Source organism: Trichomycterus rosablanca, chromosome 1 (assembly GCF_030014385.1).
Source record: "Trichomycterus rosablanca isolate fTriRos1 chromosome 1, fTriRos1.hap1, whole genome shotgun sequence".
NCBI lineage: Eukaryota > Metazoa > Chordata > Actinopteri > Siluriformes > Trichomycteridae > Trichomycterus > Trichomycterus rosablanca.
In genome coordinates, this window is record NC_085988.1 from 38,858,899 (window position 1) to 38,875,669 (window position 16,771).

The window sequence follows — 16,771 nt, forward strand, 5'->3', positions numbered from 1 at the left end:
CAGCAGTGATTTCTTAAGAATACAGAAAATACTACTTCTATTAGCGGCTCCCATTTAGGGTCCCTTCAGTGGATCATTTGTCCCCATCTTGCACTATTCTGACTGTCTTTTTGCACACCAAACCATTTCAAACTTTTCTCTTTAACTTTGGATATTTCTGAGCCCGTTCTTAGCATGTTTAAATATAGCTAGTGAATTGAGTTCTCCCTCTTCATCCCTTGACTTTGCGCAGTCTCCCTCTCTACTCCGCTCCTCTTGTTACTATTTTTGGCAGTCCCTAGGATCCCTCTTTACCCCTCCTGTTCTGCTGGGTTCTGTGAACGTCATCACTCCCTCCCTTCTCTTCCCAGCTTTTCTGTAGTGAATGGCTTCTGCCTAGATATTTTATGAGTTAAGGGCTTTCTTTTTGGGTATGATGAACATGACTGCTTATGTAACCAATTTGTTCTTTACCCCTACCCCTCAACATATACACATTATTTTATTGTATGACCCCTTAAAAGATTGATATGGAGACTAGTAACTTAATTTAACATCTGATACAAGATGGCAGTACTGACTTGATTAAAAAAAAAATGATTTGCATGTTTTAGCAGGTGTTTTCAGGTGCAGTACTACAACTAAATGAAATAAAATACTGATGAGTACAAAATTTATTTTCACAATGTTTTTTTAGCTGGATTTAATTGAAATTGTGGGAATTGTATTATGTTCACATGTGGAAGACTAGATTCTATGGAATCTAAATGGAATCAACATTAGATTAGAATATCCACTGCACAGTTTTGTTTTTTAGTCATTTTTTTTTCCTTTGTGTAGTGTTAGTTTTGGGTAATGGTGACTTGCATTGTATTAATTGTTAACCAATAAATGTATCATCAATTTTATTTCATTGATTTATTAATTTTCACTCCTTAGTAATTCATCTAAATCTTTGCAAGCAGATGTGATGTTACAGGGCAATGGTTACATGTAACAAAGTAAAAATGTGTCAGATTTGGAAAAGTCAAATCCACCATGCTACCACTCCTATAGTAGTGTTTTAATGTGAGGGCACTGAAGCAAAGCAAAGATTACGTTATAACCCGTCTCCTGTTTTGTTTTCCAGTTGTGACTGGTGCCACAGATGGAATTGGGAAATCCTATGCAGAGGAGGTAAGGGTTCCTCTTCTTATTTATTTCCATCCCATCATGAAAAGCACAGTGACTCATCACAGGAGATGGGTTTCTCTCTGTTGCCATAAGAGAAAGGGCAACTAAAGGACAACCTATAAAAGCAGACTGCTGTCAACAAGTACTTGCAAACAGTGCAAAGCAGTGTGCTTAAACAATATGACATTGCAAATATGTTAACTAATACTGGATAGCTGGACATTTGTTAGATTAAGATCAGTACTGTTCCGAAGATGAGCAGAAAATGAGCTTTTTTGTATGAATGTCTTATGCATTGAATTTGATTACATACAGTGTATCACAAAAGTGAGTACACCCCTCACATTTCTGCAGATATTGAAGTATATCTTTTCATGGGACAACACTGACTAAATGACACTTTGACACAATGAAAAGTAGTCTGTGTGCAGCTTATATAACAGTGTAAATTTATTCTTCCCTCAAAATAACTCAATATACAGCCATTAATGTCTAAACCACCGGCAACAAAAGTGAGTACACCCCTTAGTGAAAGTTCCTGAAGTGTCAATATTTTGTGTGGCTACCATTATTTCCCAGAACTGCCTTAACTCTCCTGGGCATGAAGTTTACCAGAGCTTCACAGGTTGCCACTGGAATGCTTTTCCACTCCTCCATGACGACATCACGGAGCTGGCGGATATTCGAGACTTTGCGCTCCTCCACCTTCCGCTTGAGGATGCCCCAAAGATGTTCTATTGGGTTTAGGTCTGGAGACATGCTTGGCCAGTCCATCACCTTTACCCTCAGCCTCTTCAATAAAGCAGTGGTCGTCTTAGAGGTGTGTTTGGGGTCATTATCATGCTGGAACACTGCCCTGCGACCCAGTTTCCGGAGTGAGGGGATCATGCTCTGCTTCAATATTTCACAGTACATATTGGAGTTTATGTGTCCGTCAATGAAATGTAACTCCCCAACACCTGCTGCACTCATGCAGCCCCAGACCATGGCATTCCCACCACCATGCTTGACTGTAGGCATGACACACTTATCTTTGTACTCCTCACCTGATTGCCGCCACACATGCTTGAGACCATCTGAACCAAACAAATTAATCTTGGTCTCATCAGACCATAGGACATGGTTCCAGTAATCCATGTCCTTTGTTGACATGTCTTCAGCAAACTGTTTGCGGGCTTTCTTGTGTAGAGACTTCAGAAGAGGCTTCCTTCTGGGGTGACAGCCATGCAGACCAATTTGATGTAGTGTGCGGCGTATGGTCTGAGCACTGACAGGCTGACCCCCCACCTTTTCAATCTCTGCAGCAATGCTGACAGCACTCCTGCGCCTATCTTTCAAAGACAGCAGTTGGATGTGACGCTGAGCACGTGCACTCAGCTTCTTTGGACGACCAACGCGAGGTCTGTTCTAAGTGGACCCTGCTCTTTTAAAACGCTGGATGATCTTGGCCACTGTGCTGCAGCTCAGTTTCAGGGTGTTGGCAATCTTCTTGTAGCCTTGGCCATCTTCATGTAGCGCAACAATTCGTCTTTTAAGATCCTCAGAGAGTTCTTTGCCATGAGGTGCCATGTTGGAACTTTCAGTGACCAGTATGAGAGAGTGTGAGAGCTGTACTACTAAATTGAACACACCTGCTCCCTATGCACACCTGAGACCTAGTAACACTAACAAATCACTTGACATTTTGGAGGGAAAATGACAAGCAGTGCTCAATTTGGACATTTAGGCGTGTAGTCTCTTAGGGGTGTACTCACTTTTGTTGCCGGTGGTTTAGACATTAATGGCTGTATATTGAGTTATTTTGAGGGAAGAATAAATTTACACTGTTATATAAGCTGCACACAGACTACTTTTCATTGTGTCAAAGTGTCATTTTGTCAGTGTTGTCCCATGAAAAGATATACTTAAATATCTGCAGAAATGTGAGGGGTGTACTCACTTTTGTGATACACTGTATATACAATGTATCACAAAAGTGAGTACACCCCTCACATTTCTGCAAATATTTCATTATATCTTTTCATGGGACAACACTATAGACATGAAACTTGGATATAACTTAGAGTAGTCAGTGTACAGCTTGTATAGCAGTGTAGATTTACTGTCTTCTGAAAATAACTCAACACACAGCCATTAATGTCTAAATAGCTGGCAACATAAGTGAGTACACCCCACAGTGAACATGTCCAAATTGTGCCCAAATGTGTCGTTGTCCCTCCCTGGTGTCATGTGTCAAGGTCCCAGGTGTAAATGGGGAGCAGGGCTGTTAAATTTGGTGTTTTGGGTACAATTCTCTCATACTGGCCACTGGATATTCAACATGGCACCTCATGGCAAAGAACTCTCTGAGGATGTGAGAAATAGAATTGTTGCTCTCCACAAAGATGGCCTGGGCTATAAGAAGATTGCTAACACCCTGAAACTGAGCTACAGCATGGTGGCCAAGGTCATACAGCGGTTTTCCAGGACAGGTTCCACTCGGAACAGGCTTCGCCAGGGTCGACCAAAGAAGTTGAGTCCACGTGTTCGGCGTCATATCCAGAGGTTGGCTTTAAAAAATAGACACATGAGTGCTGCCAGCATTGCTGCAGAGGTTGAAGACGTGGGAGGTCAGCCTGTCAGTGCTCAGACCATACGCTGCACAGTGCATCAACTCGGTCTGCATGGTCGTCATCCCAGAAGGAAGCTGACGCACAAGAAAGCCCGCAAACAGTTTGCTGAAGACAAGCAGTCCAAGAACATGGATTACTGGAATGCCCTGTGGTCTGACGAGACCAAGATAAACTTGTTTGGCTCAGATGGTGTCCAGCATGTGTGGCGGCACCCTGGTGAGAAGTACCAAGACAACTGTATATTGCCTACAGTCAAGCATGGTGGTGGTAGCATCATGGTCTTGGGCTGCATGAGTGTTGCTGGCACTGGGGAGCTGCAGTTCATTGAGGGAAACATGAATTCCAACATGTACTGTGACATTCTGAAACAGAGCATGATCCCCTCCCTTCGAAAACTGGGCCTCATGGCAGTTTTCCAACAGGATAACGACCCCAAACACAACCTCCAAGATGACAACTGCCTTGCTGAGGAAGCTGAAGGTAAAGGTGATGGACTAAACCCAATTGAGCACCTGTGGCGCATCCTCAAGTGGAAGGTGGAGGAGTTCAAGGTGTCTAACATCCACCAGCTCCGTGATGTCATCATGGAGGAGTGGAAGAGGATTCCAGTAGCAACCTGTGCAGCTCTGGTGAATTCCATGCCCAGGAGGGTTAAGGCAGTGCTGGATAATAATAATAATAACAAAATATTGACACTTTGGGCACAATTTGGACATGTTCACTGTGGGGTGTACTCACTTATGTTGCCAGCCATTTAGACATTAATGGCTGTGTGTTGAGTTATTTTCAGAAGACAGTAAATCTACACTGCTATACAAGTTGTACACTGACTACTCTAACTTATATCCAAGTTTTATTTCTATAGTGTTGTCCCATGAAAAGATATAATAAAATATTTGCAGAAATGTGAGGGGTGTACTCACTTTTGTGATACACTGTATATATCTAAGCTAAACATACCTTTTAAAGTAAGGGGGTTAAACAGTTCTGATTACAATTATATTATGGTGATGTGCATAGAATTTAATATAAATAACATGCCTACTGTAGAGGTCTTGGTAAACAGAAACAATTTGACAATTTTGAGTTAAAATAAAAAATCTAGTTCATTATTCAATTCCCAGCATATGTACTTGGTGGAACATTCTTTTGCCTTGTTAACATCTAATAAACCATTTCGCTAAGTCCTAACAAGTGACAACTATATATTTTTTTTTATTTTTTTTTTTAAATCCCACCAAGGATTTCCTTGATTCTTTTTGGATGACTGAAGTGTGCTTGGGATCATTTGAACCTTTGAACTTTTCACCAGAGATGGCATAACATTTCTCCACAAAATGCCTTGGCATTTGTGTGATTCCATTATGCCAGTCACAAGGTGAAGATTGCCAGATCCTGCAGCAAAAAAAAAACATCCACGCATCAGTGCTTGTAAACACTTGAATCGATAGGTGGTGTTTATATTATACATCACAGCTGAAGCAAATTAAGAACTGTTATTGAGGTTTCAGTGGTTTAATCATGTTCTTACCCAACTTTAAGTCATATAGACTAGCAGTAGGTTTTAATTTCAGTGATCTTATGTAGGGGTTGAATATATGTTACATGGCAGTACTAACAAAATATCCTGGTACTCCAAAATATTAAATCTTTCATTTTCTTCCTTCATTTGCTGTATCATTAAACTAAGGCTTTATTTAAGGTGAAATCTAGGTCTTTTAGAGTGGGCTTAAATATTTATGATTGCAACTGTTTCGTTTTAGTATATAATTTGTAGTTTGTTTCAATATGTGATTGAATCTTCTCCTTCTTAGCTTGCTCGGCGAGGATTTTCTGTAATGCTCATTAGCCGCTCTCAAGAGAAGCTGGATGATGTTGCCAGGTCCCTAGGTAAGTATTTCTGCTGCAAAGCTAAATATTTTAACATACTGAATAATGGACAGTCCTACATAAAGAATCCATGTTCATTTTTCTTGGTGTCTGGACGGAACTAGATTTGATACCTTTGAATACTGGCTAGTTAATGCATCCTGGCAAACATAGTTGAAGCACTGCCTAGCCCCTTAGTGCCTTTTGAGCACCTCTTCTACCTAGGTTAAATGGAACTGCCTCCGACACCTAGGCTAAATGTGTGTTGCAAACATATGTAATCCATTTAGTTGTATTGAATTTCAGTTACCCAACCCCGCAACAAACAATTAAGATTAAAAGATTAAGAAGCCCCTTCAACTTGTTTCTTTCTGAGCATTTATGCAGGAAAGCCATTTTCAGTTGCCATCACTCTTCTCTTCTCTCCAGCTATGTACTGTTGTTCTGTCCAGATTGTTCCTCCACAAACATTATACATTTGATTTAACCATGGAAATGAGGTTTCATGTTATGGTCCTGCAGTGTAGAATATAAGTTATTTTGAAATGGTGGACAATTTTACAAAATTACATCAGGTTATGGGTCAGAAATAAAAGGGTAATCACTGTGTTTTGACTTTTATTATAGCTTAGGGTGCAGATAGTATCAACATGGTGGTGCGTTCAATTAAATGACTGTGCAAGTTATACAATTTGTCACCAATAAGCTCTCACTGCATAGTAAACAGGTGACACTCTGGTGCCCTATGTAGTGACTCCTTCTGTCACTGTAGGGTTTGACATTTTTCCTTGGTTTAAACTGACTCCCTTTCACTTCCCAAACAAGAAGGGGAGTGTGTGGTACCTTGCCATATCCAGGATGTATTACAGCTATGCATCTATCCAGTGTTTCCAGGTGGTGCTACATTATGACTCAAATCAGAATAAAGCTTATTATAAATAAAAATGCACGTTGGACACAAGTTTGCTTCCTACCAACTTGGGCAAGCAAGAACCAAGCAAATGTACTTAGAGCTGAATCTGGTTATTTGGTTGGTAACTAAAGAGCAATTAAAAAAAATAATCAAATTAATATTATTTTTGCTGAGCGTGTGATGTTTACTTAAAAGCTTATTTGACATCTTAGTGGGGTGGCACGGTGGCTCACTGTCGCCTCACAGCAAGAAGGTCCTGGGTTCGATCCCCAGGTGGGGCAGTCTGGGTTCTTTCTGTGTGAAGTTTGCATGTTCTCCCCGTGTCTGCGTGTGTTTCCTCCAGGAGCTCCGGTTTCCTCACAGTCCAAAGACATGCGAGTGAGGTGAATTGGAGATACTAAATTGTACATGACTGTGTTTGACACTAAACTTGCGAAATGATGAACCTTGTGTAATGAGTAACTACTGTTTCTGTCAGAAATGTAACCAAAGTGTTGCAAACATGACGTTAAAATCCTAATAAATAAATAACTGACATTTTAGTCAAGTTGCTCTTTTCTACAAAACCTTGCCCTACTTTTTCTGAATATGGGAGTGCAGTCTCTAAAGATTTTGACAGGTCACTTGCTCTGTAACACTAACTCTGAGGCCTGAATGAAGAAATGCTGTGAATGGGAGTTTTTATTTATTTATTCATTCATTTATTTTAGTCAATAATGAATACTATATGCGCATTCTGTTGGCACAGGTTGAGTGGCCCAGCAGCATACCAGTACTGAATAGCTGCATAGGTTTAAAGCCATAATATTTTGACTTATTATTAGATTGGAAATTTGAATTTCCTCTCCTCATGCATATAGATTTCCCATATTAAATATGGCTCAAACATATAAATATCAGTACAATATGTTCCTACATATAACACATACTAATGCTCACCTCCCCAGCATCACCAAAAGTGCAACTACACCTCCAGTCAGGTCCTCCTCCAGGCATATTTTAGCTCTGTGGAGACGATAAGAGATTAAAATGGAAAATACTGCCATAACTGTCGTGCTGAGGCAATCTGAGAGAAGGAGGGAGGGGAGTTTATGGGTAGTCACGAGCTGGGTCTCTCCCTGCTAAACCTGGCACTTCTGCTCACGCCTTAATAAAAGCCCTAGTGCGCTGGAGTCACCAAGACCACTTTCTATTAGTCACGACGCTATTTAAAGCTAAAAGCCTTGTAGTAGTATTCATATTTTGCTACGGAAGTCATTTTTGATCATTTTCAGTGATCTACAGGTTCTTTTTCCTTCCTCTGTGCGTCCTAATATACGTGTTTGACATGTGTAAGTGTGTGATACACCAGGAAAACGTTCCTCTCAGAACTCCCTCGAACTGGCTTCAGATAAATGCTTCTTTAGACAATGCATTCTAATTGCAGCAGACACGTCAAAGTAAAGGAGGGTGTGGGAAGCAAAAACGTGGCTCATTTCTTGGTACACAGCGCCATCTACTGTACAAAACATGTCATTCAAACCTAAAGCGATGTTATTTTTAGTATGTTCACAAAATATATGACTTAAAATAGACTTTAAAATAAAACATTTAAATATGCTGGATCTGTTTTGTATAAGTCTTAAGTTTTTCCGAAACAACTTAATAAAACATATTTATTTTTTCCATTTAGAGAGCCTGTATAATGTGGAGACCAAGACTGTTGCCATAGATTTTGGTCAGAATGATATTTATTCTAAAATTGAGACTGCACTTGCTGAGATAGAAATAGGAATCCTTGGTAAGTAGCTTAATTAATATTTGATTTCTGTATTGGTTTCACACTATATACTTACTATCTAATTCATATATTATTACTTCTTTCCTCAACAGTGAATAATGTTGGAGTTTCCTACCCCTACCCAGAGTTCTTCCTTCATATTCCTGACTTGAGCCTTGTAAGTACAGTTTTGATTGTAAAGTGCTGCTCCCGCTGCCCCTGCTGTACCCATCCCCCTTACAGCACCCCTGAGTTTATGGTTTTGGGACAAATTTTGCTCAAGTTGCCTTGCTTTCTTAAAACAACGTAAGCCAGAGGCTAGAAATATTTAGTGAAACAAACTGGGTGGTACTTGTCCTGGTATTTTTTTAATTTATTTAAAGTTGGTGTTCGTTCTGTTTGTCTATCTATCTATCTATCTATCTATCTATCTATCTATCTATCTATCTATCTATCTATCTATCTAAAGTTGTATGTTGCTTGCAATTACATCTGGGTGGCACGGTGGCTCGGTGGGTAGCACAGTCGCCTCACAGCAAGAAGGTCCTGGGTTAGATCCCCACGTGGGGCAGTCTGGGTCCTTTCTGTGTGGAGTTTGCATGTTCTCCCCGTGTCTGTGTGGGTTTACTCCGGGTGCTCCGGTTTCCTCCCACAGTCCAAAGACATGCAAGTGAGGTGAATTGGAGATACAAAATTGTCCATGACTGTGTTTGATTATAACCTTGTGAACTGATGAACCTTGTGTAATGAGTGGTTACATTCATGACAGGAACGGTAGTTAAAGTGTGAAACATGACGTTAAAATCCCAATAAACAAACAAAGCAATTAATTACATCTTCAAATTTATTTGTTTTTGGTTTGACAGTAGTACAACATCCTGCTGACATATGTCTAACAACTATTTCAGACTAATTACTTCAGATTGTTTCATTAATATTTGTCAGTCAGGGTCAAAGCATAACCTACAGACATAAATTGGTTTTTGGTTTGACAGTAGTACAACATCCTGCTGACATATGTCTAACAACTATTTCAGGCTTCAGGAAAGTACTGTACATATATGACTTATCTACACTAAAGATTAAAGTTGTTTTTTTTTCCCCTCCATTTCTAGTTTATTGACAATATGATCAATGTCAACATTACTTCAGTATGCCATGTAAGTATTTTTATTTATTAGTAGGTTAAATCAATATACATCCTGTGCTAGTTTAAATGTCATTTAATAAAGGGAAGGCTATATCCTAACAGTACTCTTCAATAGCAATAACTTTCTAACGCTCTATTTCTCTTATTAGATGACTCGACTGGTGTTGCCCAGAATGGAAGCTAGGTGAGTTCAGACAATTTCTTTAGATCAAAGCCTAAATTAGCCAGCTTCCTTTTTCTCAGTAGAAGTTCTAACTTCATTTGATCATTCTATATTTATAACGATTTATTACTTATTATGATCATTGTATGTAGTATTATTATTATTTATATTGTGGGCTCTGGTGTTGCAAATGGCTCTGTAAGGCCAAACGCAGAGCTGGAAAATGTTTATACAAATGGGACCAACCTAAAGTTTCTAAAGCACACAACTGTGGCTGCAGGTTTACTGTTTGTGAGAGCCGGTGCCAATGCACAAAGCAGCCACAATTAGTTTGTGTAATGCACTGGTTTGGTACAGTGCATGGATTCTTAATCAAGTTATCTCTGCTTAAATATTCTGTTGAGTTCAAATGCAGCACAGTAATCTGTAACTTATTTTTTGTTTTAGGGCCAAAGGAGTTATCCTCAACATCTCATCTGCCAGTGGCATGTACCCAGTTCCACTGCTCACTGTCTATTCTGCCACTAAGGCAAGTCAATCACATTTACACAAATATTACACCAAGTTAAAAAGAAATGGTGACAAAGCAATTCTGCTTAACTGATTTTTAAAAAATGACATTTTGTGGTAGATTCACAGTACAAGGGTGTTTTTTAAAAAATGTAATAAAATGGAAAAATGAGTCATCTAAGTCATTTGAGACTAACATTGCCCACAGTTTTGTTGTAAAACTAGCCAGGTATTTTTAGATTTAATTATTAATAACCCTGCAAAAAAGTCAATAACTTTGTCAGGGTTAAACCTGAATCTACAAATGTAGATGATGTATATTAGTCAGCATGTTATACACTGTATGGAACTGAAGCTAGCATGTTGACATTCCTATACAGCATTTTGTTTCACCTATACCGCAATATGACAACTTAAACCTGTTCTTTCAGTCTGAACATCCTTAACATGACCGCATATTTTTAGCCAATTTGGCTTTACCTGTACTTTTTTTGTTTTGTTTTGTTAGTTTTGGGTAGGCTTAGAGTAGAGTTCACCTATGCTTTTTACATCTGTGCACTTTACACCCTATTTAGTGTACAACATAGACAAAATAAAGTCAGGACTGACCCTGCAGGCAAACTAATTACTTCAGATTGTTTCATTAATATTTGTCATAGTCAGGGTCAAAGCATAACTTATAGATATAAATTGTTTATTAGAGAGTGTGATAATTTAAATACACAGTATGTTACAGAATTGGGAGCGTATGTGTCAGCATATACAATGCAAAAATTAAGATTTATCAACTTTAAACCATAAAATGTTTTGTAATCTTTTGCTGTCAAAGAGATGAGAGACCTGTGTTGGTGGGAGAACTAAGTAAAGTTTAGTCCAGTCCAGTAATGGTAAAATAGGGCTAAGTACAGTTTGGTCCAGACTTGAAGTTTTTCCTGTGCATTATACAGTCAAAATACTAGAATTGAATTGAATTGAATTTCATTGGCAACAGTCTGGATGGTTTTTTTCATCTTTGTCTGTTTTACCAAAAACAAGCTAAAACTCGGACTCGTCTTACCACAGAACATGTTTTCACTGTCTTTTTAGTCCATCTCAGATGGCTTATTGACTTCTGGCCAGAGGAACTACAGTGTATCACAAAAGTGAATACACCCCTCACATTTCTGCAAATATTTCATTATATCTTTTCATGGGACAACACTAAAGACATGAAACTTGGATATAACTTAGAGTAGTCAGTGTACAGCTTGTATAGCAGTGTAGATTTACTGTCTTCTGAAAATAACTCAACACACAGCCATTAATGTCTAAATAGCTGGCAACATAAGTGAGTACACCCCACAGTGAACATGTCCAAATTGTGCCCAAATGTGTCGTTGTCCCTCCCTGGTGTCATGTGTCAAGGTCCCAGGTGTAAATGGGGAGCAGGGCTGTTAAATTTGGTGTTTTGGGTACAATTCTCTCATACTGGCCACTGGATATTCAACATGGCACCTCATGGCAAAGAACTCTCTGAGGATGTGAGAAATAGAATTGTTGCTCTCCACAAAGATGGCCTGGGCTATAAGAAGATTGCTAACACCCTGAAACTGAGCTACAGCATGGTGGCCAAGGTCATACAGCGGTTTTCCAGGACAGGTTCCACTCGGAACAGGCTTCGCCAGGGTCGACCAAAGAAGTTGAGTCCACGTGTTCTGCGTCATATCCAGAGGTTGGCTTTAAAAAATAGACACATGAGTGCTGCCAGCATTGCTGCAGAGGTTGAAGACGTGGGAGGTCAGCCTGTCAGTGCTCAGACCATACGCCGCACACTGCATCAACTCGGTCTGCATGGTCGTCATCCCAGAAGGAAGCTGATGCACAAGAAAGCCCGCAAACAGTTTGCTGAAGACAAGCAGTCCAAGAACATGGATTACTGGAATGCCCTGTGGTCTGACGAGACCAAGATAAACTTGTTTGGCTCAGATGGTGTCCAGCATGTGTGGCGGCGCCCTGGTGAGAAGTACCAAGACAACTGTATCTTGCCTACAGTCAAGCATGGTGGTGGTAGCATCATGGTCTTGGGCTGCATGAGTGTTGCTGGCACTGGGGAGCTGCAGTTCATTGAGGGAAACATGAATTCCAACATGTACTGTGACATTCTGAAACGGAGCATGATCCCCTCCCTTCGAAAACTGGGCCTCATGGCAGTTTTCCAACAGGATAACGACCCCAAACACAACCTCCAAGATGACAACTGCCTTGCTGAGGAAGCTGAAGGTAAAGGTGATGGACTAAACCCAATTGAGCACCTGTGGCGCATCCTCAAGTGGAAGGTGGAGGAGTTCAAGGTGTCTAACATCCACCAGCTCCGTGATGTCATCATGGAGGAGTGGAAGAGGATTCCAGTAGCAACCTGTGCAGCTCTGGTGAATTCCATGCCCAGGAGGGTTAAGGCAGTGCTGTATAATAATAGTGGTCACACAAAATATTGACACTTTGGGCACAAAATGTTCACTGTGGGGTGTACTCACTTATGTTGCCAGCCATTTAGACATTAATGGCTGTGTGTTGAGTTATTTTCAGAAGACAGTAAATCTACACTGCTATACAAGTTGTACACTAACTACTCTAAGTTATATCCAAGTTTTATTTCTATAGTGTTGTCCCATGAAAAGATATAATAAAATATTTGCTGAAATGTGAGGGGTGTACTCACTTTTGTGATACACTGTAGCTGGTGTTTCTGTGCAAAATTAACATATGGCTGTCTCTTTGCATAATACAATGTTGGGTTGCATTTCTTGGTGCAGTGGTGGACTGTGTTAAATGACAATTATTTTCATTTCATTTTTATTGAAGTACACCCGGTCCATCACAGCAGCATGATGATTTCTCAAACAGTACCACCTGAGGGCTTGTTGGTCATGCACGTTTTAGAAGTGGTTTCCACCCTTGGCCTTTACACACCAAGATCTCCCCTGACTCCCTGAATCTTTTTATGATATTATGAACTATAGATGGTTAATGACCTCAATTCTTTGCAATCTTGCACTGAGAAACATTGCCAACTTTCTCACTAAGTTTAGCACGGTCATATAAAAGACAAAGTGGTGAACCATGACCCACCCTTACTTCCAAAAACTAAGCGTTTGGTGGATGCTAATTGTGGAATCTTTCAGAACAGTGTTACTAGTATAACCTTAAAGTTGTGACCGAGGTAAAATAAGATACAATACAAATTAGTTTTTAGTTTTTAATAGCATGTTTAGAAAGTGTGACTTAAAGGTTTGTATGATTGCACACATTTTAAAGTATGTCTGTGCTTTTTAAGTGAATTAAATTGTTATTGTCTACTATATTTTAGGTTTTTGTGGACTTCTTCTCCCGTGGACTTCAAGCGGAGTACAAGTCAAAGGGGATCATTATCCAGGTCAGACATGGTTTAACAAACTGCTGTAGTTGTGTATTTTGCTTTTTTGAAACATCTGGTTCAGTTAAGAAACCTAGAGTGTAAACCTGGGGTTTTATTCTGCAGAGCGTGCTGCCTTTCTTCGTGGCCACCAAGATGACAAAGATCAGGAAGCCCACTCTGGACAAACCTCTGCCTGATCGCTATGTAGCTTCTGAGCTGACCACTGTGGGGCTTCAAGATCAGACTAATGGCTACTTTCCCCATGCAGTCATGGTAAGGACACAACTTATATAAATGCTATGCCTTAGCCTGTATTATTTGGACAGTGAGTTTTATTTAATAAGGTCAAAACATTACATTTTAAAATGTGAATGGAAAGAAAAATATATTTAATTCATGGAGGTAAATGTGCCACATCCCTCAGTTCATCAAGTTCACTGACACATTTCATTATACTTACTCTGAATTACTTTTATTAAGTATTTTCTGGTCACTGGTCTTGTGACTAAGAAAATGAAGACTGATATGATTAAGGCAAGGCAAGGCAAGTTTATTTGTATAGCACCTTTCATACACAGTGGCAATTCAAAGTGCTTTACATAAGGAAAAAATTAATTAAAAGCATTAAAACATTCCTGAGATCTAGAACCTCAGAAAGACTTCTTGCAAACATTTAGTTACAATTAAGACAACATGAAATTCAAACAAGAGAGATAAAAAATTAAGGACATGAAAAATTTAAAGAAAATATTGTAAAATATAACCTACAATTTAGGGAATATGAAATTAAAACAAGAGATAAAAAATTAAGAACATGAAAACTAAAAGAAAATATAGTAAAATATACACTACAATTTAGAAGAGCATGAAAAACTAAAAGAAAAATGGTAAAATGAGGGTAATAGCAAAAATTTTAAGCTCAATCATAGGCACAAGAAAAAAGAAAAGTTTTTAACCTGGATTTAAAGATTTCTACATTTAAGGAACATCTAATATCTCCTGGCAGTCTGTTCCAGTTATATGCAGCCCAACAGCTAAATGCTGCTTCACCGTGTTTAGTTTGGACTCTGGGCTCAACTAGCTGACCTGAGTCCATGGATCTAAGAGATCCACTGGGTTTATATTCTCTAAACATTTCTGAGATGTATTCTGGGCCGAACCCATTCAGTGATTTATAGACCAGTAGCAGCACTTTAAATTCTATTCTGTAACTAACTGGAAGCCAGTGTAGAGATTTTAGAACTGGAGTGATGTGCTCAGTTCTCTTCGTCTTAGTTAAAACTCTAGCAGCAGCGTTCTGAATGAGCTGTAACTGTTTAATGGTCTTTTTGGGAAGTCCAGTTAAGAGACCATTACAATAGTCCACCCTACTGGAGATAAAAGCATGGATCAGCTTCTCTAGGTCTTGTTGGCACACTAGACCCTTGATTTTGGCTATATTTCTAAGATGGTAGAAGGCTGTTTTGGTGATGGTTTTTATATGGCTGGTGAATGTGAAATCTGAGTCTATTAGAACGCCAAGATTTCGGACTTGGTCTTTGGTTTTTAGACAGCTATAGCTTTATAATTTGACCATCAAGGAATTTGATTAGTCTTGCTTTAAACAGCCATGAACTGTGTTCGTCCTGTATTTTTGTAAAAGCCTAAACATTAAACTTGCTCCTAAATTACCTGTCAGAATTCTACTGTGGTAAAGGCTGTTATTAAACACCAAAGACTTTGTGTGAACCATTGATGCACTGCAAACTGATTAGTTTCAGTAGGGAAGCAGTAACAGTGTGGTAATCCAATACAACTTTAAGATCATTTTAAAAGGTGTATTAACTGGATTTATATTTAAATTTTTTTTCTGACATTGTGTTTGTGTGTCTCGTCCTGCAGGGATGGGTGACCACTGTTCTGGCTCCTATCAGGGTGGTCATTTACTTTGCCATGAGGATGAACAAGGCTCAGCGCAGCGGTTACCTCAGAAGAAGAAAGCTGAGATAGCTCGTGGCCATTGTCTAAAGAGAAATTACAATGCAAACCACATCCAAAGTGTCCTATACTTCCTAGTTTAGGCACGAGTGCCGGACTTTGTATCAGTGTTCAAAAGGTTAAGTTTCAAGGCCTGTGTATTGTATTATCTCATTACAAGCAGTTCATGCATGTACGAACTACTGACCATACAGATGTCACACTGACATGTCTTGAATGAAGTAGTTCAGATTTTGGGCTTTACTTGGTGACAGGTTTCCTCTTGGCTTGGGTGATTTGGGGAATTGGGGGTGCAACTTTACAAGCAGCATTTGTAGAATGTTGTATTGGTGCATTGAGAGCTGTTTTACTGCTGTTGCAAGCAGAGGGTATTTGAAAGTGGGTTTGACACATTTGTCTGTGTATATAAAAGTCACATGTACATAGTTACATAGTTACCCACTGATGTCAGTTCCCTGTGATGTTTGTTTACATTGAAAAGGAAAGTAATTTATGCAGTGCCTTTTTATTTCTTGAATGGTCAAATGAGTATTGACATTTTTTACTATTTTTTACATTTTGTACCACATTACTATTGTATTTATGAAACTGGTGGTGGGATTCTTGGTTATTGTACATGAAACTTATTATATTTAATGGTGCTTTTTTTTTTATTATATTGAGCCACCTCGAACACAATGTCAATCTCTGATCGTTTAGAATGATGTGCCTTTTAGGAGAATAAAAGATTTCCTCAATGTTCATGAAGATATCTACTAGCTGCTAGTATGTCTGAAATATAGCGATGCACTTAATGGTTTTGACAACTTTCACCAAAGAGTGTGCAATGCAATAAGTATGCCTTTATTTTCATAAAGTCTCATTTTTAGGTGTTTACCCTTGACCTAGGTCTCTGTATGACTTGTTTAAGTCAGAGGCAGTCAAATGAAAATGTTCTGGTGTCTAACCCTCACTGGGTACATCAGATTGAAACTTGAATCTTTACATTCCAGAATATTTAAGCGTGGAAAACAAATGTGCCTATGTTGCTTAGTGTCCTGCTTAATAGATTTATGGATTGTTTGTCATTTTTGTCTTTTTAAATAAATGTGAATTTACTTTGGTACAGAAATCCTGGTTATGTTTGCTTTTTGAGCTACAGTATCTGCTGCACAACAAGTGCCCACTTTAATCCATGAGTAATGCCATATTCAAAATACCATGCTGAAGGTGGGTATCTACTCATCATCTGAATCATGCCTAGACAACATGCAAACTGCTCTCTATGATAAA

At 39.1% G+C, this 16,771-nt stretch overlaps 1 protein-coding gene across 1 annotated transcript in view; it reads left to right on the forward strand.

Annotated features, from left to right (window-relative positions):
* hsd17b12a (hydroxysteroid (17-beta) dehydrogenase 12a) overlaps positions 1-15,926 on the forward strand; it is a 31,710-nt gene extending 15,784 nt beyond the window's left edge. The window contains exons 3-12 of the mRNA XM_063001287.1: positions 1,109-1,155; positions 5,579-5,654; positions 8,219-8,326; positions 8,419-8,483; positions 9,421-9,465; positions 9,605-9,639; positions 10,066-10,147; positions 13,475-13,540; positions 13,646-13,795; positions 15,404-15,926. Coding sequence (XP_062857357.1) covers positions 1,109-1,155; positions 5,579-5,654; positions 8,219-8,326; positions 8,419-8,483; positions 9,421-9,465; positions 9,605-9,639; positions 10,066-10,147; positions 13,475-13,540; positions 13,646-13,795; positions 15,404-15,511 — 782 coding nt within the window. The 3' untranslated portion in view covers positions 15,512-15,926. The remainder of the gene's footprint in view (positions 1-1,108; positions 1,156-5,578; positions 5,655-8,218; positions 8,327-8,418; positions 8,484-9,420; positions 9,466-9,604; positions 9,640-10,065; positions 10,148-13,474; positions 13,541-13,645; positions 13,796-15,403) is intronic.
* The last annotated feature ends 845 nt before the right edge of the window (positions 15,927-16,771 follow it).